Source organism: Myiozetetes cayanensis, unplaced genomic scaffold (genome assembly GCF_022539395.1).
Source record: "Myiozetetes cayanensis isolate MyiCay16 unplaced genomic scaffold, myiCay2020 scf13, whole genome shotgun sequence".
Classification (NCBI taxonomy): domain Eukaryota; kingdom Metazoa; phylum Chordata; class Aves; order Passeriformes; family Tyrannidae; genus Myiozetetes; species Myiozetetes cayanensis.
Window position 1 is genome coordinate 8,037,163 of NW_026086937.1, and position 27,037 is coordinate 8,064,199.

The 27,037-nt window shown below is 48.4% G+C and overlaps 1 protein-coding gene across 1 annotated transcript in view; it reads left to right on the forward strand.

Annotated features, from left to right (window-relative positions):
- Positions 1–27,037, forward strand: part of GPC1 (glypican 1) — a 199,653-nt gene that overhangs the window by 166,413 nt on the left and 6,203 nt on the right. The window contains exons 3-7 of the mRNA XM_050307812.1: positions 5,329–5,720; positions 21,439–21,604; positions 23,644–23,774; positions 25,779–25,898; positions 26,633–26,766. Coding sequence (XP_050163769.1) covers positions 5,329–5,720; positions 21,439–21,604; positions 23,644–23,774; positions 25,779–25,898; positions 26,633–26,766 — 943 coding nt within the window. The remainder of the gene's footprint in view (positions 1–5,328; positions 5,721–21,438; positions 21,605–23,643; positions 23,775–25,778; positions 25,899–26,632; positions 26,767–27,037) is intronic.

The window sequence follows — 27,037 nt, forward strand, 5'->3', positions numbered from 1 at the left end:
TGGCACCTAGAGGGAGCTCTGCTCTAGTAGACATCCTCATCCTGGTTTTTTCCCTACTTTTACTGAGGTTCAGGACACCACAGAAACAGCTAATTTTCCTCTGCTGTTCTTTAGTCCAGCCTTCTTGAAACATGGTAGTGGTGTTAGTGGTGAGAATATTTCCCTCAGCCTTCTCTTATGACTGAGTTCTGGATGTAGGTAGAGGTGGTTGCCCAAGGTCTTCATCAAATCCAGTCATCCAGTGCTAAATGTGCCTTTAGGAATAGCTTCATTCTTAACATCTGATTTTGGAATTAATGGCATCATCTGAGCCACGTCTTTTCCTCCCTCATCTCTTTCCAGTTATGTGTAAGACTTTTTGTGCTGCAGTTTCCTGCCTAAGGCTTTAATAATATTCAGGTTGAAGGTAATTCAGTCACCTTTCTCCATCTCTCCTATTTCTTCTAGCATGCCCCTCAAATTTGATGTGTTTTGAAGAAAGCCTGCTCTGCTGCATGACTAAAAAGAGCATTTGTGTGCTCTTCCTTCAGTGACCTCTTCATTCCCTCCTACATCCCTTCCCCTTCCATCATTATGTTAGTTGAAGGAACCCCAGTGTGTTCCAGATGTTGAGTGATCAAACGGTATCAAAGAGCTCGGATAAAGTACTTGGGGGTGGAGGGAGCGATAAAGGAGAAACTCAAAACTTTCCATCTTCAGAGAGAAAGTGCCGGTCCCTGCCGTGCTGTTCACAGCTTCCCAATTTGAATCCAGAGTTGCGAAAACGTGGAAACTGTGAAAATATGAGCTGCGAACACCGGGAAGCTGTGAAGCGGGGGAACGGGTAGGGACTTACAATCTCTCTTGAATGCAAAGGTTATAGATTCTGGTTGAAAACTTAATTCTCTGAAAAGTTTTTGTCACTACAACAGCAAGAGAAACAGCGGCCAAGGTGGCAGAATTGTCTTGGTTGTAAAAGCCTTTCATTTCTTTGCTCATAACTTTCTGTCATTTTTGTACCTGGGGCAGACTTTTTCAGACCTAGCCTCTGCCAAATTGCCTTTGAGCAAAGCTGGTTATCTTGTTTCTGAGCCTGGAAGTGATAGGCAATAATAATAATAATAAAAAACCAGCAGACTGCCATTTCATTTTATTTTTCTTTTGAATACTTTGCAGCAAGGGAGTGAAAGGTGGTGTTTCATGTAGGAGCAGCCTTGGCTGAGGAGCTGTGCCTTGCATTTGCTCAGGGAAAATTGAATTTGATTTGTCTGGAGCACTGGTGTTAGAAAGTCGCCTCCTGGGTGTTGTGAATCCCTTAGCCAGCAGTGGTGAGGAAGGACTCACCTGTTCAATGGCTCCTGGAGAAAACTTTTTGAAAGTGGGGAAGCCCAGTCATGGATTTAGCAGGTAACTCACAGGAAGGTATCTCTGGCCAGAACTGTCAAATTCCTGAGGCTGACAGAAGCCAAGAACAGCTCTAGCTTTTCATCACAGGTGCACAAAATCTGTAACTTCCTTGTGACTCAGAGTGGAAACAGGTTCATCCTTTCAGAGGGAAGCATCCTCTGCAGAGCCTCCTCAGCTGTCTGTGTGCCTTCTCCCAGGGATGGGAGTGCAGAGAGGACTCCTGGAGCCAGAAGTGCTTTACAGCTGCAGCACTGGCTCCTCGTGAGCCCTTTCCCTCCATCCCTGCCATTCCTGAGGCTGACAAAGCCAAATGCTACAGTGCATGAATGAAGTCATAGGCTGAGCCTGCTGATGCTGGCATGGAGAACGTGGTGTCAGCAGAGCTTGGGAGCCTTGTGGATGTGTCCAGGGTGTGACCTGGGTGAAACTGCCTCCATGTGCTTGTGCCCTGCCTGAGCTAAGCTCTCTAACCTGGGAGCCAGGGCAGACCCAGCAGTGTTGAACCAAAATACATCCAAATGGGTGCTGGGTGCTCATTGTTAACTTCTGAGAGAAACAGCTGCATTACCAGAGACTTCTGACCAGGTTACCTGAGGGTGCCCCACTCACCATGGCTACAGATAATGGGGTGCTTCCCTCAAATAAATAATTCCTTCTACCTGAAATCAAGGTAGAAGGGCTGATGCCTGAACTGTGCTTCAGCAAGCTGTTCATCCCAAGACCCTGCATATCCTTTATCTATGGACACATGTTAAACATGTTAAAAGGTTGTAATATCAGCAGGCAGGGAGTGTTAAGGAAAAGATACAGTGTTAGTTGGAGATCTTGGCTGACACTGTGCTAAGGACCAGGGCAGTTGGCACAAGCTTCTGTGCATCCTTCTTGACAAACCTTACTTCTTAGTGCCTTCTATTGCTGCAAAATGGGCATTTAAATTCCCGGCCAGCTCAGCCATTCATCACAAACACATTTAGACTTAATTGCTAATTAATTTTCCCTAGCTAGTGTAGATTTTTTTTTTCTCAGTGTGTGAGATCTAGAAGAACTTTCTGAGTACCATCCACAAAAGGAGTTGTCTGTAATTGGTGTGCTCTCACTTGGGGGAGAAGTAACAGTTCATCAGCCCTTAATTAGCTTGGACTTTTTTGAGAGCAGTCTCCAGTTTTTTGACAGGAAGATGTATATCTTGTTTCTCCTGTAGCAATACAAAGAAAGTAATTTTACCTTGAATTGACAAATTGGACTGTGTTGGTGTTTTCTTCCTTGTGATGGTGAGTGCAAAGCTGCATGTTGTACCTGGACTGAAGAGTAATTTGTTCAGTTAGTGTCGCTTGTCACAGAGAAAAGACCACTGATTATACAAGAAAGAGGGTTTGAGCTCAGTTTAATTAAATTGTGAATGGGCGTCCAGCAGTGTTTGATACGTTAAGACACAGAGCAGCTTTTATACATCTCAGCAACATCAGAGAAACTTTGTATTTTGTGTTTGTTGGAGGTGAGTGCCATTTTTTTCACTGTACAGGTGGGAAGGCTCTGGCAACAGAAATAAAGCCATCTCAGATTACTCAGGTTGGGAAAAGTATCCTACCAGGACAAACCATCAGCCTGACAGTCATCTGCTTGGCTTGTGAGCCCTGGGTGAGCCCCCTGGGGAGATGCTGCAGGTGCCCTTGCAACAAGATAAGGTGGCACTGCAGCAGGATGAGCCCTGAGTCAGCTCACAGCAGTGCCAGAGCAAATCATCCTCCTGTAGGTCTATTGGTGGAGTAGCCAGAACCTCCCAGGAGTGGGAGCACACAGTTGCTGTGCTGGGCTCTCAGGGTTAGGGTTAGGGTGAGCACTTTGCAGCAGCAGAAAGGTCTGTGCAGAGGCTACTGGGTCAGGGTTACCAGGATGAGTCCTGTGTGTGTGCTGCCAAGATTGTCTGGCCCTGGGAGAGAGATCCTCTCTGGGAGCTGGGACAGGGGAGTGGGAGCTGGGACCCAGGGAGAGGGCAGGGCTCAAGTCACCCTTTGCTTGAGATTGCAGAGGAGAGGCTTTGGTAAGCTGTGTTAGGATGGCACATGCTGCAGCATCTCTTCTTATTAAACTGAAGTCTTTAGCAAAGTACTTGTTGATGAGATCAGCTTTTGACTTTTTTTTCTATTAAGAGCACCCCATTACAAGGTCATTTTATAGGTGGCTTGGGGGCCCTGACAAGCCTGGTGTCTGTAGGGAGAAATCCGGTTTCAGTAGGGAGGGTGTAGAAATACATTCAGAGCAGTCATCTGGGAGACGGAGGGATCCCAGGACAAGTGTTTGGAGATATAAACTGCCAGCCTGGTCAGGTTGAATAATAACCAATTTCTTCCAAAAGTACACTTGGAAACCAGTTTTTATTCAACATTTTAGATAACATATTTTTATTGTCTCCAGAAGGGATTGAACCAGACTTTTGCTAAGATCTAATTTACTCACAATCTTTTAAAATTTTTAAATTATTAAGCAGCACACAATTGTGGCTGGAGGAGGCCTGGCTTTTAATGCTCGGTATCTCTTTGTTAAAATAATACAGGAAGTTTTGGTATTAGCAAATCTGTGGTGAAGATGCAAAGGGTCTTTTCACTGGTTGATTCAACTGTTGAGTTTTAGCTTCGAATCTGAGAAGCCAGTGAGAGATTATTACTGTAGGAAAGCTTGTATGGCCCTTCCAGTCCGTGAATATAAACAAGATGATGGAACTGAAGTTTAGTAGTTCTACAGTTTTAGAGGTCTTTAATTGTAGTCAGTGCCATTCCCTAAAAAAGCACTTTGTTTAATAAAGCTTTGTACATGCAATATGCATTTTTCAGAAGCTTTTTTTCTTTCCTTATATGCCTAGCACAGTGGAGTTAATTTATACATGCTGTTTGATTTTAATTGAGTAATGGTTTCTCTCCAACTAGAGCTTATCATACATCACCAAAAAAAATAATAGTAATTTAGGTTTAGAGAATAGTATAATCAGGTTTGCTTCAAAAAGGCCTTAAAAAATACAAATGTAATTGAAATGAAAGTTATTATTTAAATTATTTTGCTTCTCACTGACTTAAATGATGATTGAAGTTGCTCACGTAAATCAATAAATTGAATCAGGCCATTCCTGCTACAAGTTCCCCACTGTGCATTCTCAGCCTGAAGGTAGCTGGCAGTTGAGAGGATGGAAATACCTAAAGGTGTTGGTAAGGGAGGAGTCGAATCTGTCATCTTTACCCTGCTCTATGTACAAGAGAGTCACATTTCTGTCACATCTATGACTGCTGAACTTGGGCTGTAAAACCATTTAGTTATTTATACTGAAACAAAAGCAGGATGCACATCCAAGAAAGCAAATGGGATAAGAACCCTCAGACATTATAATGTTGGCCTCAGTTCACAAACACTTGGGTACAGCCCTGTCTTGAAATCCACAGAAAGACGTGCCTGTTCCTGACAAGGCTCCTGGGACTGGCACGTGCTTTGCAGGCTGTGCCTCGGAGCCAGGGTGGCTGCCATGGACAGGGCTGGCAGGGTGGCTCTGGGAAAGGTTGAGACTCCTGTTGCTGGCAGCCCTGCTTCATCTCACCAGGGCTTTGGAAATGACATGTGGCGAGTTGTGGTATACGTTAAGCAATACCAGTTGTAAAGAAAACTTATGAGTAGTACTGTGACACCTTCTGCACCCAAAGAGACTCAGTTTTGGTTCAAGGTGAGGCTGACAGAGACCCAGGGGCCCAGATCATGGTTCTCGGGCACTGAGGGGTTCCTCCTTCAATCTTCTCAGCTAAGTCTCAAGTTTAAGAGTCTGGTAAGGTTGGTTGGAGGAAATGCTCTACTATGGCCCTTCTCTTTTCTCAGGGTATTCAGCTGTGCTGCCAAATGACACGGCCCGTTGGATTCCAGCTTCTCTGGAATACATCACCTCTCCTTTTTCTTGTTTTTCAGGTTATTTCCAGGATTTGTTGAACAAGTCAGAAAAGGCCCTTTATGATGCTTTTCCAAGCATGTATGGAGAATTGTACACTCAAAATATGAAGGTCTTCAAGGACTTGTACAGCGAGCTGCGCCGCTATTACCGGAGCTCCAACATCAACTTGGAAGAGGCCCTCAATGAGTTCTGGACACGCTTGCTGGAGCGGCTCTTCAAGCTGATGAATCCCCAGTACCACATCACAGACGAGTACCTGGACTGCATGGTGAAACACGCAGAGCAGCACAAACCCTTTGGGGAAGTTCCCAGGGACCTGAAGGTGAAGGCAACCCGAGCCTTCATCGCAGCACGTTCCTACGCACAGGGCTTTCTGGTGGGCAGTGACGTGGTCAAAAAGGTGTCTCAGGTATGTTGGGGTTCTCCCTTCGCCTCCATCCTCAGCTTGGCAGGAGCTAATCAACAACTACTGTTGGGGAGGGGGGGTTATTTCCCCTTACTTTTTCGTTACAAAGCAGGCAGGTACTTTTCCATTTTATAAAACAAACTACTTGAGGGTCACCCCTTCAGTGGAAGGGAGCAGCAAGCCTGGACTTGTACAAGCACTGAAAGCAGCACTGAGGCAGCGAGGTGTAACTCACCACAAACCAGTTTTTACCTGATTTTACCCTATGTAGCAGAGTGCCAAGGAGATGTCAGTCTCCCAGGCTGACATTCCATTGCTTGCCTAGATTCCTCGTGCCTCCCCGACAGGGAAGTGCTGTGCCTCTAAATCACCCTGCCTTGTTTTCCTCCTTGATGGTGACACGCTGCAGGGTGTGCAGAGGTGGATTGCCACGAGTGTGCTGGGAATACACACGGAGGGATGTGTTTCAGCAGTCAGTGGTGGGACTGCTGTGTCTGTTTATGGAGCTGTGTCTATTTGTACAGCTCCTGTGTACAGAGAAGGGGGAGTTTGTAAAGTGCATTGGGATCTTCAGGGATGAAAGGTGCTATATAAATGTAAATTAACATGACTGAATCCAGGGTTCCAGAAGGTAGGAAATTGTCTGTATTCTTTGCTGCAGAAGCAGCCTCTCAGAGCCAGAAGAAAGTGATTGTCCTGAAACAAGATATTCAGGCTTTTCACGCAGGTATCAAGGAGAAAATCCATACTGCAAAAATGGCTTGCATAGTGCATGTGGAGATGGGAATCAGCAGGTGTGACAATCAGGGCGTGATTAAACTGTGAATATAAAGATACAGGATTGCAATTCATTTTCTCAGAAAGTAATGCGTGGTAATGCGTAGCAGAGGATGGTACCCCAATGCAGCAAATCCAGACTTTGATCTCTGGAAGAAACATTTATGTGGTAACAGTGACAAATGCTTTAATTTATCAATGTGGGACTATAAAACTGTTCAGCTACCCAAAAGCCTTTGTACATCTCATTGACATCACACTCTCCTGACACTTAAGGCAGATAAAAGAGGAGAATGATGTAATTTCAGGGGAGCAAAAGTAAAATACTTTTAATAAATCCTCTGAATGGCAGAGATTTTGAGCTCTATGGGCATGATCCTGCCTGTAGCTGAGATTGGTGGGTAAAGGCTGTCAGGGCAACTGCAGGCTTCTGACCCGCTGGATTTTGATTCCAGTCTCCCCTTTCTGAAGTCTCCTTCTCTTGGGCATCACTCATCAAACAGGATGTGGGGAACAGGATGAGTCACAGATCCTGCTTTTCCCTCAACCTTTCCCCAGCCCATTTCTTTAGGATGGAGGGTCTTTCAGGAGGGTTCCCAACCTTTCCTCTCTCACAGGAGCCCTCTGTGGGATTGCAGTTAGCCTGGCGTGTTGCTGCTGTAGCACAATCTGCATGAGCTGGGTAGGGAAACCTCAGCACAACCTCCCTGAGAGCTGATTTTGTAATGAGGACCAAAACTGCCCCATTTCCCCTGTCTTCAGGCCCTGTACTTTAGGCAAGAAGGGGTGAGAGTGCTGAGGAGAGAAACCCATTTTACAGATGCCTTGGTAGCCCTCAGCTGTGTCTCAAACAAAAGGCCTAGTTTACCCAATTTGCTTTATTAGTTGTGGATTTACACTTGTGTCAAATGGATGTGAAGTGCTGGACTCAACCCACAACTGGTGCCCTGGTTTTAGTCATTTTTCATGTTGCTTTATACTTACAATGTTAGAAGAAAGTGTATAAGACTTTTATTAAGGTCAAAAACTGCGGTTTGACTTTCCTGTCAGCTGGCAGCAGTAAGTCTTTGAAACTGGCTCTTTGAGCTGAAATTTCGTGTGGAGCGCTGGTGAGTGTTTCAGTCAGGAAGTCTGAGGAAGTCAGGACACTTAGAAATAAATTAACTAGCTTTGGACTTCAGAAAAAATTAGATTGCTTTGGTTATATTTATTTGAAAATCGCAGAAAAACTGTGAATTTCTAATAAAATCCTCCTGGTTTCAGCTTCTCAGATGCTTCCAGTTCAGTGTATCAGTATATCCCCTATATCCTGTTGCTGTTTTGGGGCCTTGTGCAGAGTCAGGGTTACTGGGCACTCTAGAGGAGGACTGATGCTGTTTGCCAGATTTCATGACTGTCTTAAAGTGGGGAAGAGCCTGCCCTGACTGAGCTACAGGCATGGATTTCAGGAGATCTCTTTAATCCCTGCTGTGCCTCCACTGTGCCCAAGGGGGACATTCAGCTTCAAGCTGAATGGCTTCAGCTGCCTTGATCTCAGAGGAAGCCATTGCTTCAGGCAGCCCTTGGCCAGTGGCTGGTAGTCACCCAGGGACAGGAATGGGAGCCATGTGGTGGGAGCAGGCCCTCTGTGTCCTGCTGGGCATAAATAGTGTGAGGGCAGACGGGGAGAAAATGGCAAAACCATTTTTCATCTTTACTGCCATCCAGGCTTTCAAAGCAAAGTCACCCTGACAGACTGCAAGCTCTGACACCAAGTTCTAAAACTTTTGATGCCGTGGCTGCTGCCTCAGACCTTCCCCAGCACTGACAGCAGTGGGAGCGCTGCCATGGGATGGGAACCGTGGCTGGTGTGGTCCAGGTGGCCTGGCAGGGCTGGGGATGGATGTGCAGGCTGGCACCGTCCCTGGCACACAGTGAGGGGTTGCCATGGCCACTCCTGGGGGGGGGGGATGTTGGGGCAACATCTCTGTGTTCATATGTAGGTTCTGTGTTTCTGTAGCTGTGCTTTCAGCACAAAGTGCAGGTTTTTGTTTAAGCTGCACAGTGCCAAGTGCATTTTTCGTTGCCTGCATGAAGTAGCAGCAGCCACAAAATCCCCAGTGACGGGCACTCAGAGAAGGGGCTTCCCCAGGGATGCCACCTTGTGCTGCTTGCCAGGGCGAGAGAAAACAAATATCCCAGTTCTGTTTCGGATCCTGTTCGTTGGTTGTGAGGTTGGCAGGCACCCAAAACCAGCATTTGCTCCAATTCCAAGCATCATGTGAACAGGAGAAGGCCTTGTGCTGGGAGACTTGCTGCCTGCCAGCTGCTGCTCAGAGATCCACGCTGGTGCGAGCAGTTGCCGTGTTCACCAGCGAGAACGTGCCCTTGGGAAATACGTGGTGGAGGTGAACAGAAATACCAGGGGGGAGGGAGACTGAGATGGTAGAAATGGCAAGGACTGAGCATGACCTCTTAGAAAACAAAACCAGAAAATCCTCAGGGAGATACAAGACGATAAACAGGAATGTCCTGGCTGGTTTTGTTCCTTATATCACATGGTGATACTGCTGAGGCATCTCAGTCTTATGTGAGGACTGCTGCACAAGGTGCTGGGGGGACGGGTAGCAGAGGTGACCCTGTCTGCACTAGGATGCCCAAAAAGGGCAGTGGGATTGTGCAGAATCTTTGCAGCCATGCCCGTGCTGCCCTGGCAGACGAGGAGCAGAGCTGCCCTGGGCATGGCAAAGAATGTCCAGAGTCCCAAAATTCCCCTCGCAGCCCTGACAACCTGTGAACATTGTAGCAAAGTGCAGGAAGAGTAAAGAAGTATGTTCTAATTCCAAAGGCAGGGAGGAGAAGTAATTTGAAATTAATTTTGCTCGTCAGTCAGAAAATTGCTTATTGTGACTATCTTTCCTTTGCTGGGTCTTCATTGGTTCTTGTTTCTAAATTTTAAGTTTCCTCAAGGTAGTGAAGATTGATGTGAAGCAACACTAGCTATGCAAGCAAGAAATACGTACTCAAATAATCAATTTTAATAGTTGTCTGCATTTCCTTTTCTCAGGAGATGTTCTTAAGTCTGATTCTTATTTGAGTTTGAAACAAAATGTAATGATTTTTTGTAAGCTTTTTCACTAAATCCTGTACTTCCTTTTACCAATTAAAGTTGAAATCATCTATCAGTACATTTATATTTAAGCAGTACTGTATCTCACAATACATTTTAGCCTTATTTTTAAAACTTTTATGTTACTATAAGGTAAGTGGCAGCTTTCCTATTTACCATATGAGTAATTTTTAAACACATGGTGGGTCAAGCTGCATTTGGATGGGAACTGAATTCCAATTAAAAAGGCCCAAAAATAGAATTTTTTTAAATGTTTTTAATGGTTGAGAGAATGTGCTGAACACATATGGAAAATAATGTTTATCTAAACATGCTTTGCATTTCCAAAGTCAATAACATAACAAAGACAGTATGGTCGTTCCTGGTCCTCGTGTCTTTCAAGATTGCAGCCATTTTCCATATCCACTTTTTTTCCACAGCTTGAAACGACATAGTTGACTTCTGTCTTTCAGCTTCCAGTTCCTTTTCAAGAAAGTAGTAAGATTGATCTTACTGAATCAAAGGAAGAATGTAATCTTCTTCCCACACTTAGGAAACCACTGTGCTAAAACATCTCAAGTAAAGTGAACTCCTGTCCCATGTGCTTGGTGGCACGTCTCCATCCTTTCAGTGGCTGATCTTTTTTCAGAGCATCAGCAGCAAGTACATAAAACCATAAATAACATTTTATTTCATTTAAATGATTTCACTTTTGTAGTAAAAATAAGCATTTATATAAATTGGCCTCCTCTGATGCTGAAAAGGCAGTATTAGTGTTTGTAAATAGATGTTATGAGAGTATTGTTCTATGGCACTGTTGACTGGCATGAATACCCTCATATCCCCATGGTTTTTTCCTTTTTACTGGGTGTTATCCCACCTCTTGCTTTGGAGCTGTCCAGTTTTTGCGTGGTAGAGGTATGTGTTCTTGTGTCCTGCAGAATCTCTGTGTGGAGCACAAGCAGTGGGGAGCAGCAGGTCCCAAAGGTGCTGGTGTCACCAGCAGGTGGGAAGGAGCTCACCACAGCCAGTTACAGCACAACTGCTGGAGCAGGCTAGGATTTTTCTTTGTTTTTCCTTTCTGTCGTAGCAAACCATTGGTGAGGTTTTCCGAAAATGAGCTGGTCAGTGCCTCTGCTAAAAGTGTGTGCTTCTGAAGACCCAGCAGCAACACAGGGTTCAAAATGCCACAGGCAGCCTTTGTAGGACTGGCTGTACTCAGGAGGAGGATGAAGAGGACTGAAGTCCTGGGTTTGAGACCCCTGTGGTACTTCAGACACCGCTGTCTGTGAACACCATCTGAGGCTACAGGCTGAAATAAGCTCTTGCACCTTCAGGGACTGGTTCCTGCAGCAACTCCTGTGCTGCCTCCCTTTTGCCAATGCAGCCTCTGGCACAGCTGCTGACCTGCCCTCGACTGGGCAACCAGGGGGCTGGGACCTGCCCTTCCTTCCCAAGGGCAGCGTCACCTCTACTGAAGTGCCTCATGTTTTCTTGCCCAGCTGTCTCTGGCAGTTTGTATGTGGGATTGCATGGCTTAAAACATTTTAGGTCTAAGTTCCTGTCAGCCCAATTCCCTCTGCAAACACAGGAGCTTAATATCCCTTTCCCTGAGCTGGCTGTGCTCCCTGGGTCACCAGCCTGCCATCAGCTGCCTTTTTGCTTTAAACAGCTTGGTGCAGCAGTTCCTGCAGCTCCACATACATCACTGCTCCTTTCCAGCACTTGCTGCATGTAAAGCTAGAGAGGGAATTTTGCAATAACATTGGAATTTGTTTGGACAGATTCAAATCAAGCTGGATGGGGAGCATGCAGTCTTGAACACATTCTTATGTATTTCACATATTACCTTCCAGTATTTCTATCCTTTATTATGTTTCAATCACAACCCTTCAGGGATAAAAACCCAAAGGTGTTCTGAATAGAACAGAAATAATGCAGGCAAGCAGATATATGTCTCCCATATTTACCTGGTGGTTAAAAGTCAATTGAATCTACTTTTCAAAGGATTGGAAATTGTACCAGCTGGAAATAACTGAGTCAGATGAACAGAGAAGGGAGTGTATGGAATAGGCAGGAGTTGGCTTGCAGTATTTACCTCCAGATTCAGAGGACATGACAGCAGTCTGTCTATCCACATAAATCTTCCTCGTTTTAATATCTGAAGGCACTTAGGCACTGGACAGGAATCCAAAGACATAGATCCTGCCAGTTAGCTGTGGGTGCTGCCTCTGGAGCCATTGCCACAGCCCTCTTGAAGTGCCCTCACCACTGGCTGTGGAGGGAGGGACAACACTGCTCCCTATTTTGTTGCCCCAGTTTGCCTGGACTCCCCCATCCTTCATATGTTTTATGTCTTTTACCTGAGCCTGCAGAATGGCCATTTGGCTGCTGGGCTGGCAGGGTTGGACCCAGGCACTCTTTCTGGCCTCAGGCTTAACAGTGGCTCTGGTGTGCTGGAGTGTGAAGGGCACGGATTTGGCATCAGCCTCCATCCTCGGTGTTCCTGCCCCTCTGCTGAGCTGAACACAGAAAGGTGAAAGCAAGAGCATCTCTGAACTGTGCTGGAGTCATCTGTGCCCTCCCCCTGCCATCAGACCCCAGCACACTCTGCCTGTGCACTGCTTGCTTGTGATCCCTAACAGCGGTTTGGGAACATTTGTGATGGACCTTGAATGATGGGCTTGGTGAGCCTTAAAACTTGTGGTGCTCCAAGGACTCATGGCTGTGCATTTATGGAAGGAGGATGCAAAATAATGACTGAAGTGATTATACAATTCATTAGACTTTGAAAGAATCATATTTCTGTCAGCCCTGCAGCTGTTTCTTTTAGAGTTTTACTCTGAAAAATTGGAAAGCTTGGTTCATTTAACACACGTCAAGGTGCTAATTACATCAGGGCTGGCATAAACATGCACAAGGCAGCTGCTGACCATGTGGTGGAGAGAGCAGGGTGTGCTCCCCACAACCACCTCTCCCTGCACCACCGAGGGCTGGGCACACCTGCAGCTCCCACTCCTTTCACCAGAGAAACTGGGCACTGACTGCCCAGTGCATGGAACAGCCTGATTTCCAGCTTACACACGTGGAGGTGCAAAGAACATCACAGCCCTTCTGTAGAAGTGAAATGTTTCCCAACGTGAAATTGTCACGTTGCAGATAACCCTGATCACAGAGCCAGACAGCTCCCCTGTGAAACACAAACTTGTCCTGTGAGTGCTGGTCTCGTTCTAAAGGAGAGCAAGGCTGGCTTTCCAAGCGCATTTCCGGGCTGTCAGTCATCCCATGGGAAGCTTAGCAGTGCTCCTCACTGCCCACCTGGCAGGACCTGCTCCTCTACTTGGCCTTTCTTTATAGCTGCTGTTCTTCATACTGACAACTTTATCCCAACTGTACAATTCCAACAGAGGGAATTGGGGTAATTGGAGTGGCTTTGAATACCCACTGGCATTTCCCAACACACACGGCCTGATCTGTGGCTTGAAGAGCTGACCTGTTGTCCCTTAAAGACTTCCCCAGAAAGGGTTTTTCAAAGCTGGCAGAAAACCTTGCTTTGCTTCTCTCACCTGCCTTTAAAATTCACATGAGAAGATAAGTGAGGACACCACAAATGCCTCAGCTGCAGCTGCCCATGGGGCTGTGTTGAGCCCCAAACCTGGGAGCTCTGCAGCTGTCCGGCACCCATGCCTGCCTCTAGAAGGCTGCCTGCTTTCTCCTGGCTTCAAAGCACCCTTTGGTCTGGAAACCTAAGTTGCCTCCTGTCACTGGGTTTAACTGGTGCTTCTGGAGGTTAGAATGGCCATTCAGACAGCAAAGGCCTTCTGCCTGGGAAAATATACCTGACAGTTAGTACAGGCACATTTTGGCAGATATCTGATGTCTGCAGGTATTTTGTGTTCACACCTACCAACCCCACGTCACACCAAAACCACAGCCATGTGCTGCATGACCCAGTGCCCACGCTGGGTCTGTCCTGCTCCTCAGAGATTAGAGCCAGGAAGGGACTGGGAGAGCAGGGACATGGTCCAGCATGGGAAACACCAGCACCACCCCACGGAGAGCTCCCTGCAGGTCACTCTCATACTCCCTTGGGCAAAATTTGTGGAGGGAATAGAGCCCACAGATCAGCACTTCCACCAACAGTGTTAGGCACTAGCTCAGGCTTCTCCCCCCATCAGCCGACCTGCCCATGTCCCCATGACAATCCAAGTGTGTTGACAGCGCTTCCAGCAGCCTCTGGTTTTCACCCAGGCTTCCCTCTCCATCCCTGAATCTCTCCCCTCTACCTAACCCTGCTTCCCCTGGGAAGCAGGGCACAGATGGCTCACAGCAGCCTGGGGATAATGTGCGAGGGGGGTAGGAAAATACCAGCAAGAGCTCCGCTTATTTTATTGGTGTTAAATGCCTTTCAGATGTACTTAAAGGCCCCTGAAGGCCAAAGAGTCCCATCACATTGCAGCAAGGCTGCAGGTTCTCATTTGCTTTTAAGCCAGGCTTCAAAAGGAGAAAGGATTTGGGGTTGGATGATTTTTTTTTTTTTCTTTCCCTTGTTTGAAGCCAGCACTTCAAAAGCAGCATCTGCAGCTTGGCTGCAGGTTCTGGGTGCCAGAGGAGCTGGCCACCTCCTGATAGGAGCAGGAGGAGCCCTGCCACCAGCCACAGGAACAGTCTCACCCCTTTGAAGCTGTCCAGAGCCAGGCTCTGTGCCCGAGAGCCAGCAGCAAAACCCAACCACCACACACACTGTGCTGCTGTGGTAGGAGCTTGGTATTGCCTCTGTTGAAATGATTGTCCTGTGGCTTCCTGAAGCTCAACCTTTCTCTGGAAGCTGAGAGGGGTAAGGAGAAGCACTGCTTGATCAAAAACACCCCATAACTCTTGAATGTGACATGTGGAATTGTCCCAGTGTTAGTGCCTCTTTGGCTGCAGTTCCCTGAGACCTTCCTCTCTCACCCTACACTTGGGTCTTTCCAGCCACCTTTTCAGGAAATAATTGACTTGGATAAAGAAATGTTTTTGGAGTAAGGAGAGTGTAGCAGCTTTTAGCTGAGTGCTGGTGAAAACTCAGTAACACATAAGACTCATAGCGTTGCTTCTGTGGTCTGTTTGCTCAGGGGTTTCAGAGGCTTTAAATTTTTTCCAAGCAATAGGCATTAGGGTAATGGCAGAAAATGTGTCTCTTCTTTGCCACTCTCTGTTCTTCTGTGTGACCTGTCAATTGAGATCCCAGGTCAGAAGGGTAAAAAACCCTCCACTGTTCCATATTCAGCAAGGTCCAGGGTCAGGAGGAATTGCACTGGTCTTTGCACCAACTCTTACACTGTAAAGATGTTTACATATCAGTGGGTGCTGTTTGGAAAAGCAGCATGTAACCTGGGTAGGAGCTTTAGGGGGGGAAAGAACAGATTGTGGTGGGACTGAGGAAAAATGTTCCATGGCTCTAGAAGACACACTCTTGTTACCTGTGAGCATGTGTAGGTGTGCAAAGATGGGTAACTTGGGTTGAACATTCAAATCAAAAGTTTGATTTGCTCTTTAAAGGTACAGAAGAAGGATAAGAAGGCTTTTTCCTCTAGAAAAATCTAGCCTGTTTTGACCAGAGTGCTACCCTGCTGCTGTGTGTCCTACAGAGTAAAACCAAGAACTGTCTGCACTCAGGTGTCTCTGGTCCATCAAATGTCTGTGCAGGGGTGTCTTGTGTTTGAACTGAGTGCTTTCCCCCTCTACAAGTAGTTTCTCCTCCCTATGTTTTTGCTTCAGAAAATGAATAGCTGTTCCAAAGTTATGTTTAGGTCCTATGAAGGATAATTTAGCTCTCCTTAAGCGTGCAGGGAGAGAGTAGCTTGTCACCCTCAACCCTCCTGTGCTTCTGTGATTCTCTACTTGGAAAGCATATTAATAAAGTACAAGGCAGAAGCTTTTTTTTTGTTAGAAGCCTTTCACACTGAATGTTTTCTAAATTGGCTGGGGAGTGGCAAGGAACACAGCTAGCGACTAATCCCCCAGCCCATCCACTCAGCAAATGGCTTGTGAAAGTCATTAATTTTACTGTAATTGATTTAAACATTGCTCAGGAGGAGGAAAAATTAAGGAACCCAGTGCCACTCTGAATAGAGAATTATGTGTTCTCAGTGTTCTGTCCTGTTATCTCCACACGCACCCGTTCTCCTCTGGTTGCTGAGCAAACACTGTGCCGGGGAGTCACACGGCAAATCCCAGCTCAGAATTCCTGTGAGCAAGCTCCAGTGTCGGCCAGGACATGAGACAGGAGAGTCTGTAAAGGTCCTTGGCTCTAGCAAAGCATTTGCCTCCAGCAATTCACATCTGGTTGGGTGGCTCCATCAACAAAGCATGGACACATCGGGCCTTGGAGAGTGGCCATGGAAAAGCACAGAGCTCGGCTCTTGCTACAAGCACAGTCGTGGGGTAATACCTGATGACAACCTGCTTGAAATGTCAGTGCTTATGGTGGAACAGGGCTTTTCATAAGGCAGCCACCTGTTCCCCTTGCATTACCTCATTGTTACTATGTATCCCCAGCTGGAAAGTAGATTTAATTAAAGTGATTTACTTCTCAATATGATTTGTCCCCTATTTTGGGTATATCTTAGAAGATAGTATTTTTTCCTTATCGCTTCATCACTGGGTGTACACTTTAAAGGACTGTACCCACGGATGTCACTGGGGTCAGAATTGAGTATGTGGATTTTAACTGAGCAATGACATAGAATCAATGTATTTTTAAGCTGAGCTTAGCTTTGTTTTGCATTTTTATTTATACCTCTGACAACTGAATGAGTGCCCTGGCTCCAAGCCATACCTCTCAGTAATGATTTTTTTTTCATATTCTTTGGAAATGGCTTCTCCAATGTATTGTGCCTGTTCTCTTGACATCTTAATGCAGTTTCTAGGTCACTGAGCTAAGAAAAGACTACAGGTGCCACTAAAGTGTCCTTAAAGGAGAAGCAGCCATGGGCTGGGCCAGGTTGATGGTACTTAGAAAAATCAATTATTGTCATGTACTGTCTTCATGCTGTGCCAGATCAGTTAAAGATGAATCAATTATGTCAGTTTTCACTCCATCTGCAGGAGTTTTCATGCTCCTGCCCTCAGGCCACCTGTGGTGAGTGGAGGATGTTGCTTATTGATCGATCAGTTACTGCAGTTCTGCGCTGGGAAGCGGGGGGGGTTCTCCAGCAGGTCTTAGCTGGCACCCGTTGGCTGTTGGGCAGGGGGTAGTTCATAATGTTTTGGGTTCTTTTGAAGACTGAAAGGTGAAAGCAGAAGCACTAGGAAGTGAAGATGTCTCAGTGTGCAGGTGGAGGTCAGTCTTGACTTTGCCAGCCTGGAGGAACTGCCTCACTCCCACGGTGGGGGCATTTCTCTGGAGGGAGCTGCCATGGAGGGAAGGTGCATGGTCCCTCATATCCAACCCCAGGAGCTCTTCTCCCCGGTGCCACTACTGCATCTGGCTGTGCCCTACAGGTGAGCAGGCAGGGGAGCTGCAGTGCTCTCCTGCTTGTGTTTCTGTATCCATACCCTGGGAGGGAAGTTCAGCCCCTCCTAACAGGGGCTAGTGCTCCCCTGAGTGGATACAGCATTCATGAAAAAAACCTGGAAGCTAACTTCAGCAAGCTAATCCATGAGGACTGTTGCCTAAATGGCTGTGGGGAAAAAAAGACTCCAAGCCAAATTAGGTAGGAGATAAGATAAGGATACAAAAGTTTTAATGAGCCCCCAGGCTTTCTGGAATACCCCCAGCGCGCGCTCTCGAAATACAGATGTCCACAGTTTTTATAATTATTTTTGTCCAATCCCCGTCCTGTTACTACCCAGGTTCTGCCCCCGCCACGCCTCTTGAGAATTGGGTCTGGGGGCGTTTTAGGACCCCCTCTTCTTCATCTTCATCTTCCTCAGAGCACGTAATGTCCTTGGAGGCCTTCCAGAATTCTAGGCCTGAAGGTTGTTGGGTCTATGGTTATATCTTGTTCCGTAGGGTTAGGGTGTTCTTCTACAATTCTACCTTGAAAAAGAGACTAAACAGGCTATGGAATTTAGGGAATTGATAGGGGAATGGGTAACAGGGGTTTGAGCTGGTGTGTTAAGGGTAAAGGGATAATATGCTGCTACTCTAAAATCTACATTTACTACATAACTACTTCTAAGGTCTACAAAAATAAAAAAATTAAAACATCAAAACTCCAAGGTATCAGGACTAAGAGATGTTTGAAGGACTCTGTTCCTTAATATGCTGTAAGTTCCTCAAAGGGATGGTGCAGGATCAGGATTGGGAAGGGCTCAGGGAGCCCCAAGCCCTCACTCCCTTGTGCCCTGTGTGGAACAGTAGTCCATGGGCTGGGTGGAACGATGAGACACTGAGCTCTGGCCAGACAAAACACGGAGAAAATACTCTGTGAGATACTTCTTCCTGCTCTCTAATCCTTCTGTTCTTGGTTCACCTCTGCAGCCTCCCTGTGCCAAAGGAGTGCTTCTGCCAACAGGAGAGGTTGGAGTCATTCCCTGGGGAAAGGGAGGGAAGCCTGGTGTCACGCACCTGCAAAAAATTAATGCTTATCCTTTCTGTCAAGAGATTAAGTTAAACAGTTGGCACCTGCCAGATTCAGCAGAGTTAGCAGCTGATTATGGATATTTCACCTGCTTGTCTTCAGAGGCTGTGGGGCAGGGAGCAGGGGCTGGGCTCCCTGCTCTGAGGCAGTGGGGCCTTGCACTGTCCTCTAGGAGACAAAGCCACCTTGCAAGAGTGACAGGCAGAAACAGAAATGTTTCTTGCTGAGGTGCAGAAGCAGCTTTTTTTTCCCCTCCCAGACCCTCAGGAACTGAGCCTGAGCCTCGGGCACCACTGCTGCCTGCACCCCTGCCCCAAGGCAGGTGGCAGCAGCCCACCATGGCTGCCTGGGCACCGGTGTGCTGGGGGGTGGTGTGGCTGGTGACAGGCAGTTTTGGCTGGCTGACAGCTGAGGAGAGGTTGGAGGGAGGTGGGCTGCAGGACAGAAGGCAGCTGTCTGTGCCACGGGGAGCCTTGGCAGCTGCCCGCACTCGCCAGCCGTGCCAGAGGGCAGATGGAGTGGGTGAGCACCAAGGAGCTCGTGGCCACTGCCCCTCTGCAGCTCTGAGCATGGCTGGGCACAGGTCGCCCTGCGTGGTCGCTCTCCAGGGGGAGAGGGAATGCCGAGCTCAGGGTGTGAAGGTCCTTTCTGACACACACGAAGCAAATGCAGAGGCCAGAATGAATTCTGCAAGCAGCAGGATTTGTGAAATGCCCACTGGGCCTGTCACAAGCTTCACTGAAATATGGCCTTGCTGTGGTCACCCCTGGGTAGCTCCAGTGCAGGGCTGGGTTTACACCATGCTTTAAGCATCTTGGAGATGCTTCTCTGAGCCAAGATGTGTCTCTTGCCTCTCTCGGTGTACCCCACAGGTTCTAGCAGGGTGTCAGTAGCTTTGTGTCCTTGCTGCTGGTGGCTGTCCCCTCTGCCCCGGGGGGCTGGCCTGCACTGCCTCAGGGCAGCTTCCTGCAGGCAATGCTGCGCTCCTGCTTTCCACCCAGAGCCCCTCAGCTCCCTGCGCTCCAAAAGGCTGCGCAGTGTGACCATGGAAGAATATGGGTGCAGGCAAACGATCTGTCCCCATCAGTGCTATGGAAAATGGCTTGCCCAAATGACTCACCTGTGCTGCAGGTGCTGGGCTGTGCAGCTGGTCTGTGGGGTGAGAGTTTACAGTGCTCCGGGGCCATGGCTGGATATGGGATGAGCAGTGATGGGCCATGCCAGTAAAACACGGAGGCAAAGTTGTGTTCAGGCCTGCACAGGCTACGTGATTGTGTTGGAGTGTCACCGTAAAATCCACATACATCAATGCCCTGTGTGGGGAAGGGGAGGTTGCAGCTTCTCTTCAGCTGAATCCTTTGCTTTTTGTGTGAGTGGTCTGGATTTGAAAGGTCTGCAGCTACAACCTGTGCTCTTACCTGTTGCCTTTTCAGTCACTATTCAACCATGGGTATTTAAACCCTGAGACGAAAAAGAAACTCTTCTTTTGTTTGCCCGTCCCTCTGCTTTGTTGCATCCCCTGTCAGATCGCTGAGGCAGGAAGTGCAGTGGTTTCACCGCTTCTCCTGTGGATGTAGCTTGTGGCAGCCGTGCGGTGCGGCGGGATGGAGCCTCCACCTCCTGGTGGCTGAGCCGCATGGCAGCTGGGCGCCGGCATCTGCCGGCGGGAGTTGTCCCAGGAAGGAGCCGGAAAGTTGGCCCAGGAAACTGAGGAAAGCCCTGGGGTATGAGGGGTTCCTGCCAGGCTCACCCCCTCTGGCCATAGTGGGACACAGTGTTCATACACAGTCATCTCAGGGCTGCTTCTGGCTGCCGAGGCTTCCCTGAGGCAGGCTCTGTTTGGGTTCTCTCTCTGAGACCTAGAAATTTTTGTCCTCATCGTGAAAAAGGTTCTCACGAGGTTATTTTAAAGCACTGCTGCCCGATGAAGTCTCAGCACCATCCAGCACCTGTGTTTCCGAGGTTACTGGAAGTGGGGTGCTACCGTGCAGGGAGTTTCAGGAGAGGGGAAGCTTAGGGATTTTCTCTGCTATTGGGCTCAGCATGTTCACACTCTCCCAAAGGTACCTCAGAACTGAATAGGTTCAAAGTATTTTTCATAAGACATCAGGGCAGTTCTCAGCATTGCAGCTGCAGCTCAAGGCTCAGGGATTTTTTCATGTCAAGATTTGCCCCTTTCATCACTTTTCTCCCCTCTGAGCTCCTTGTGAGTGTCAAGTACCTGGAACCAAGGGAGACTTGGATGCAGCCACTCATTTTTGTTTTTGTAAATGGTTTTAAAAGATTGACAAGGGGTTTGCAAATGGATCTGAGTAAAGATGGAAAAAGACCACAAAGGAGAAAACACTTTAGCAACAAGACAGGGGAGGCATGGAACTCTGCCAGCCTCTCTGCAGGGTCTGCCAGGTTGTCATTCACCCCTCAGTGCACTGACAGCCCCTTGCCCACAGCAGCTCGAGAGGGACGCTGTCCCATGGCTGATGCTCTGGGGGGATGTGGCCCTGCTCTGTGGGCTCTGCACCTGCACTGGCTCTGTGCTTGAGGGACCAGGGCGGTTTAATTAAAGGTGGCAAAGCCACCTCCCGAGTCAGCCCTACACAGCACCGGCTGCACATGCAGTGCCTGAGAGCTGCTGGCACGGTGTGTGTTGGCCCATGTCACCGGCTGCCTGCGGCTCCTCGAGTGCTCGCAGAGAGCAACCACTTCCACTGTCAACTGCTCTCAATTGCCCTTATTTTCAGAAGTGTGCAAGCCTTCCCCCAGTACCATTCTCCTTTCCAAAGATCCCAGCTGGGATGTTGCTGTGTCCAGGGCCCCACTGTGCATCCCCTCAGGAAGCCGGAGATGCAGTTTGTGGTGGGACACCAGTGTCCGCAGGGTAGTGGCAACAAACCCTTCCTGCAGAAGGGGCATGGTGGTGGCACTAATTGCAGAAGCTCCAGGGGTCAAGGTTACAGCTGGTGGAGAGCCTGGGCTGTCCTTGTGGCCACCAGACCTGGCTGGAAGTGGGGTGCTGATGCTCACATAAAGGTTTTTTCCAGAAGCCTGGGTTCAGACACAGGCTGAGGAACTGGCTGCCTTGGAGGTCGTGTCCCTCCAGCAGGAGTAACACCCAAGGAAGGGTGAGGGGAAGGAATGGCAATGAGAGGGGAAGTGGCTTTCCCAGGGCCACACACTTGGGCAGCTGTGCTGCTTTTCAGAGCACACCAAGCTCCTTCAGGCAAGGGGGGAGTTCACCCCCGTGCCTCCTGAGCAGCCTGTGTGCCTGACTCCGATGTGTCTCCCCCAGGTATCCCTGAGCCACGAGTGCACCCGTGCCATCATGAAGCTGATGTACTGCCCGCACTGCCGGGGCATGTCCAGCGTGAGGCCCTGCAACAACTACTGCCTGAACGTCGTCAAGGGCTGCCTGGCCAACCAGGCAGACCTGAGCACCGAGTGGAAGTACCTGATGGGTAAGATGGCCTTGCTCTGCTGCAGCACAGCACCCTTTGAACTCACTGAGGCAGCGTTTGGCAAGGAAAGACAGGAGGGTTGGAGGCTCAGTGGAGGTTGTTTGCAGTGGTGAAGCTCTCGCTCCTCCTTGTGCCCACAGAGCACCACGCAGCAAGCTCCTCTTTCTCTCTCAGGCTCTATGTGTGGAGTGATATGAGACCCGAGGGAGCTTTGATGTTTGTCTGTGCTCACGCAAGGCAGGCACCAGAGGAGATGAGCTTTGGACTTGGCCTTTTCCCCTACCTTGGCACCCACTGCCTGGCCAGCGAGGCTGCCAGCTCAGTGCCCAGCTGCAGCCTGGCAGGCTGGCTCGTGGTTGGCACGTGCTGGTGTTAGCAACAAAAATCCCCATGGAGTTCCAAGAGTGTCCCCTGCCTCTCAAGGGACATTGCAAAATAGATCTGGAACTGCAGCAACCAAGGCTGGGGCACTGCCCAGTGAGGTGCAGCTGCCACCTTGTTCTGGGCCTAACGAACTGTGGCTAATTGGAAGTGCTCCACATGAGAGCAACTGGGAGGCTGCTGCAAAGAAGGGAGAGGAATATTCCCTCCCCCAAGGGTTTAACCAGGACTTCAGTGTGCTTTGGCCTTTCTGACCAGAGCCAGCCAACTGTTCCCTGTCGCTGCTCTCTAGGCAGGATGACTGCACATCTCCTGAAAGGTCACTATACAGCTCTCCCTGATTGACAAGGAAGCAATTCCATGTGCATTTTGCACTTACTCTGGCTTCCTCTTCCCAAGAGACATCACTGTCAAGGGGTGATGGCGAGGAGGAAATAGGAGGTTTTCTGAAATTGCTGTTGTACATTTCAGTGTTGCAGATCCCAATTTGATGAAGGACATGAGCAAAATGTGGAGTCAAAGGCAGCAGTTCACCAGTGTTTTCCATCCTTCACCCCTCTCCGGGCCCTTCTGTGTGGCCAGGGAGGATTTTGTCACACTAAACACAGTTACTCTTTCAGTTTGACAAATTAGGGCAGGTCAAATTAAGGGAGATTTTTATATAAATGGTTCAAATGTAACTTATCAGTAATTTTTGGGTGCAGCCTTTGATTGAAATGTCTGTAATCCAACGTTAGTACCTCTGCAGGCTACAATTGTCTGAAATACAGTCTCAAAGATGACACCATAATCTCTGAGTGGCAGCAGAGTTAAACTGCAAGCTTTTCAATGTTGCAGGAGATGTTATTTCCCAGAACACAAAAATAGTCACCCCTTGCATAGCAAGCATATGGGCTGTCCTTGCTTCAGCCCCAGCTGGAGTGTTGAGAATCATCTCTGGAGGTAGACAGAGCTTGGTAATTCTTTGTAAGCCAAGCACAGTCTCAAAGCAGTCATCCAGGCAGGAACTTCCAGGCTGGCAGGAGTGGTTGGACATCAGAGGACATCCTCCAAGAGGAGCTGAGAGCAAGAGGCACCCTCAGTCACTCCCTGTCCTGTTTACCAGTTAGTTGTGGGCATTATGATCTGCTTCTCTGCCCTTATAGACTCGTATTTTTCTGGTTGGTCACTGTTGTCCTTCCAGAGGTGAGAGTGAGAAGAATTAAATCCTTTTCTCACTCCTTCACTGCTAGGGAAGGTTTTGCCCACACTGGCACTTTATTGGCCCCATTTCTCCCACCTTTTGCTGGCTGCAGTGCTTTGCTGAAGACATGCACTGAGGTGGGAGAGGAAGGGACAAGTATTGCTGTGTGTTTCTTAGTACTTCTGCACCAGTTTTCTGGTTTTCCTTTCTGTGTCACCCCAGGAAATGCTGATCACTTTGGGTGAATACAGGTTGCATTTATGATTTGCAGGAGGTGACCTCTGTTCCTCTGCCACAGACTGTGGCTTTACTTAAGTAAGGAAAAGGAGAACCTGTGCAGTAGTGAAAATGGAGAGATGTCTCCCAACAAGCCTGCTGAGGGGCCAGCAGCTTTTCCCACCCAGCATGAGTGTGATCTTCACCTTGGTTTGTGCAGAGTCTGAGGATGAGAGACATCTCTGCCTTGTTTCCCCAGATTCCCTGATGGTGGTGGCTGATCGGATCGACGGGCCCTACAATGTGGACACTGTAATAGGGACCATTCACATGAGGATTGCTGAAGCTATTTCCAACTTGCAAGAAAACAAAGATTCCATCACAGCCAAGGTAGGAGTGTGTGCCTGGGCCTGGCTGAGGACACACCACGTGTAACTGCCAGGACCAAATGCTCTTTGTGCTGACTATTCAACTGAGCTAAGAAAGTGAAAGAGAGCAAATGTCCTCTCTTCTAATGATAGGAAACCACTCATCTTAGGCAAAAACCTTCTCTGGTGTTTCCAAATATTGCTCCCTGACACATCCAGCCAGCCTCCTTTGGGTACAGGCACAGGCAGTGGGACTGCACATGCAATGACTGGGGGAGGCAGGGTGGCATTTGCTGTCAGGGGCCTCTGTGTCTGAAGAGTCCTGAGATCTTTTGGCTGAGCTGAGGCATTTACAGCAAGTGCACAGTCCCCAGTGACAGAAGGCAGCTGCTTTAACCTGCCTCAGGGGGATGTTCTGCAGAGGAAACACTGGGCTGTCGGGTAGTATCATAGGACAGAGTTGCAATCTGGCAATCCAGAGTACAAAACAGACTCTCCTGAGGCTCACCTGTCTTCCAAGAAGTATATATCATGAAGCTGTCTTCTATTTTTAGTATGTTTATCCACTTAACCACAATCACCTCTGTAGCTACAGGTAAGAGGAGCTTTGGGAACTAAAGCAGCCCTCTGGGGCTTCTGCCTTTTGCCCAGACACTCCCCAGGTCCTGCAGCTATCCCACAGTTAGGGAAGAGATGCAGATGAAAGGAGGAGCAGGACAGGTTAAAACCAGGTTGAAAACATTTCACATGCAGTTTTCAGGGCTGGTTTTGCACAGATCAAAGGGGACGGATGAACAAATCGGCTTGGTGCTCAACTGCTGGATCATCGGATCTGTCTGGTTCAACAGGACAGTGCACCCCAGGAGAGGCCTTTGGAGGCTGAATGTCCCTCAGACACACCAACCAGCCCCATTGTCACTGAAGGGACTCTTGCCTAGGTTAGGACTTTGCTGATGGCTGTCAGAATCCACTCACCAGCACATTCAGCGGGTGGCACGAGCTGTGTCAGCAGTGCTCCTGCCTGCGGTCCTGACTCCTCTGCTCTAAGGGGACACCAGGCAAAGTCACATTTATCAATAGCTTCTGACAGCACCCTGGTAACCACAACAAGCTTGGAGCCCTCTTTTCAAATCAGATGGCTTTCTTTGTAAAGGCTGGTGCTTTCTGACTCAGACTGACAGTTCAAAGTGCCCCCTGGCCTCTAGTGCTTTGTTCAGCCTGGCTGGCTGAGCACTCCTGCCACCAGTGGGGCTCAGCTGTGCAAGCACTGGTGATTTGCAACAGAGGTGTCACTGCCTGGACAGGTCATGCAGAGACTAGGAGAAACAGGCACTTCCAGGACATCTCTCATCTCATCCTAGAGGCCAAACCTGAGGATTTGTACCTTCAAAGTGCTGCTTCTGACCTCCAGCTACAAAGCCCCTCTGGGCAGGTAGTTAGGATAGTAGGAGGTACCCAAAGATAGGGGATAAATCAGTTCCACTGCCTGATTTGCCCCTGAAACATCCAACCTGCTGGTTTGTGGCACATCTGCTGTCCTTGCGCTGCCCTGCTCAAAGGGCATTAATTTCCCAAGTGTGGATGCTGATTGCAGGAGTCATGGGGATAGTCCCACCTCTGTCTGTTGTCCAAATCAATGGAGCTCCCATGCTGTGCAATCTTGAAGCCCACACCACTGCTGTAACACGTGTGATCAACTTCCATCTTGTTCTTCCCAAGATTTTATTTTCCAATCATAAGAAGAACAGATGAAATTACTATAAATAATTTAATATCAACATTGGTGACTCATCCAAAAACATGTGTTAGTGCTGAACATTTTGCTTGATGGTGGTAACCAAAACGAGTTACAATGTGCTGAAAACACATCTGGCACCAGAAACTAAGCCAGAATCTCTGAGATCTTGCAGGTAGGAAAGGTAAATATCCTTAAGAACGGGAAAAAAACCACCCATAACTCTGGAGTGTTAAATAATTAAAGAAATAGCATCAAAACATGGGATAGAGAGTTTGATTTGTTTTTCAGGTATTTCAGGGCTGTGGAAATCCCAAAATCAGCACAAAAGGCTCCAGCAGTGAGGACAAGAAAAGACGGGGGAAAGTCACGTTGGAGGCCAAATCCTCTGCACAAGCGCTGGAGATGCTGGTGAGTTTGTGTCCAGAGCTCCCTCCTGCCAGTGACCAGGACAGGAGTGCTGGTGTGTGGTGTCCCCTGGGAGGAGATCACTCCCCTGTGGGTCCTGCAGGTTTGGTCAGACCACCTAGGCTGTTCAATGACGAGTCTGAAGCTCAGATCAAGTGCTGGTGTGAGCAGAGCAGACCTGGTCTTCTTGCCTCTGCACATGGTGTGGTCTGTGTTGCTGAAAACCAATTTCCTAGGGATTTGGGGCCACACTTTTCTGAAGAGGCTCCTATCCACTGGTGTAGTTCGGCCTCAGGCAGTCCAGCCGGGATACTGGGGCCAGAGGTCCTTCTCCATGAAGATTTTGGGTTCTGTGGATGGCAAGCTGTGGGATTTGCCATGGTCCCACATGTCAGAGGCTCCTCACTCGCAGACACCCATCTGTCTCACCCAGCAGAACTCTACTGGCTCTCACCCAGGACCTTCTGAGCATTTCCCTCATGGCCCAGAAGATGGTCTCCTCCTGGTTAATCCTGTGGTACTGGAGCAGTTCTTGTCATGTCACCTTCAGCCTTGGGAGCTTGGGTTTACAGCTGGTCTTTAGGGGAAGGTTGATGACACATCCTTGTTTTCATAAAAACACACTTTGTGATGGTAAAACAAAAACAACAAAAAAAAATAGGCAGAAACCTTATCCTTTCCTCTGGCCTGGGGTGCCCCAGAGGTCTCCTGGCCCTGAGCATCCCATTTGCTTACAGGTTTTAGATGCCAAAGGGAATCTGACAGCTCTCAAGACGTACTGGATCACCCTGCCCAGCAGCCTGTGCAGCAAAAAAGTAATGGCCAGCTCAGTGTCGGATGACAAGTGTTGGAACGGGATGACCAAGGGCAGGTATGGAGTGGGCCCAGGTGCTGGGATAGCACCATTCTGGAGTGAGAGGGAGGGTTTGATCATCACAGCCAGCCCCACTTGTTCAGAGTGAGCAGTCTGTCCCTGTCCATAGAAATGCTGCATTTCCTGAAAAACTGGTACGTGGGAATGTCAGGCCTGGTGCCGTTTTGCTGCGTGTCAGAGGATTAAGCACTGAAAAGCGTTTGCCATGAAATAACTGCAGTTTTCTTCTTCTGAAGCAGTTTTGCAATTCCACATGCACTCAGAAGGC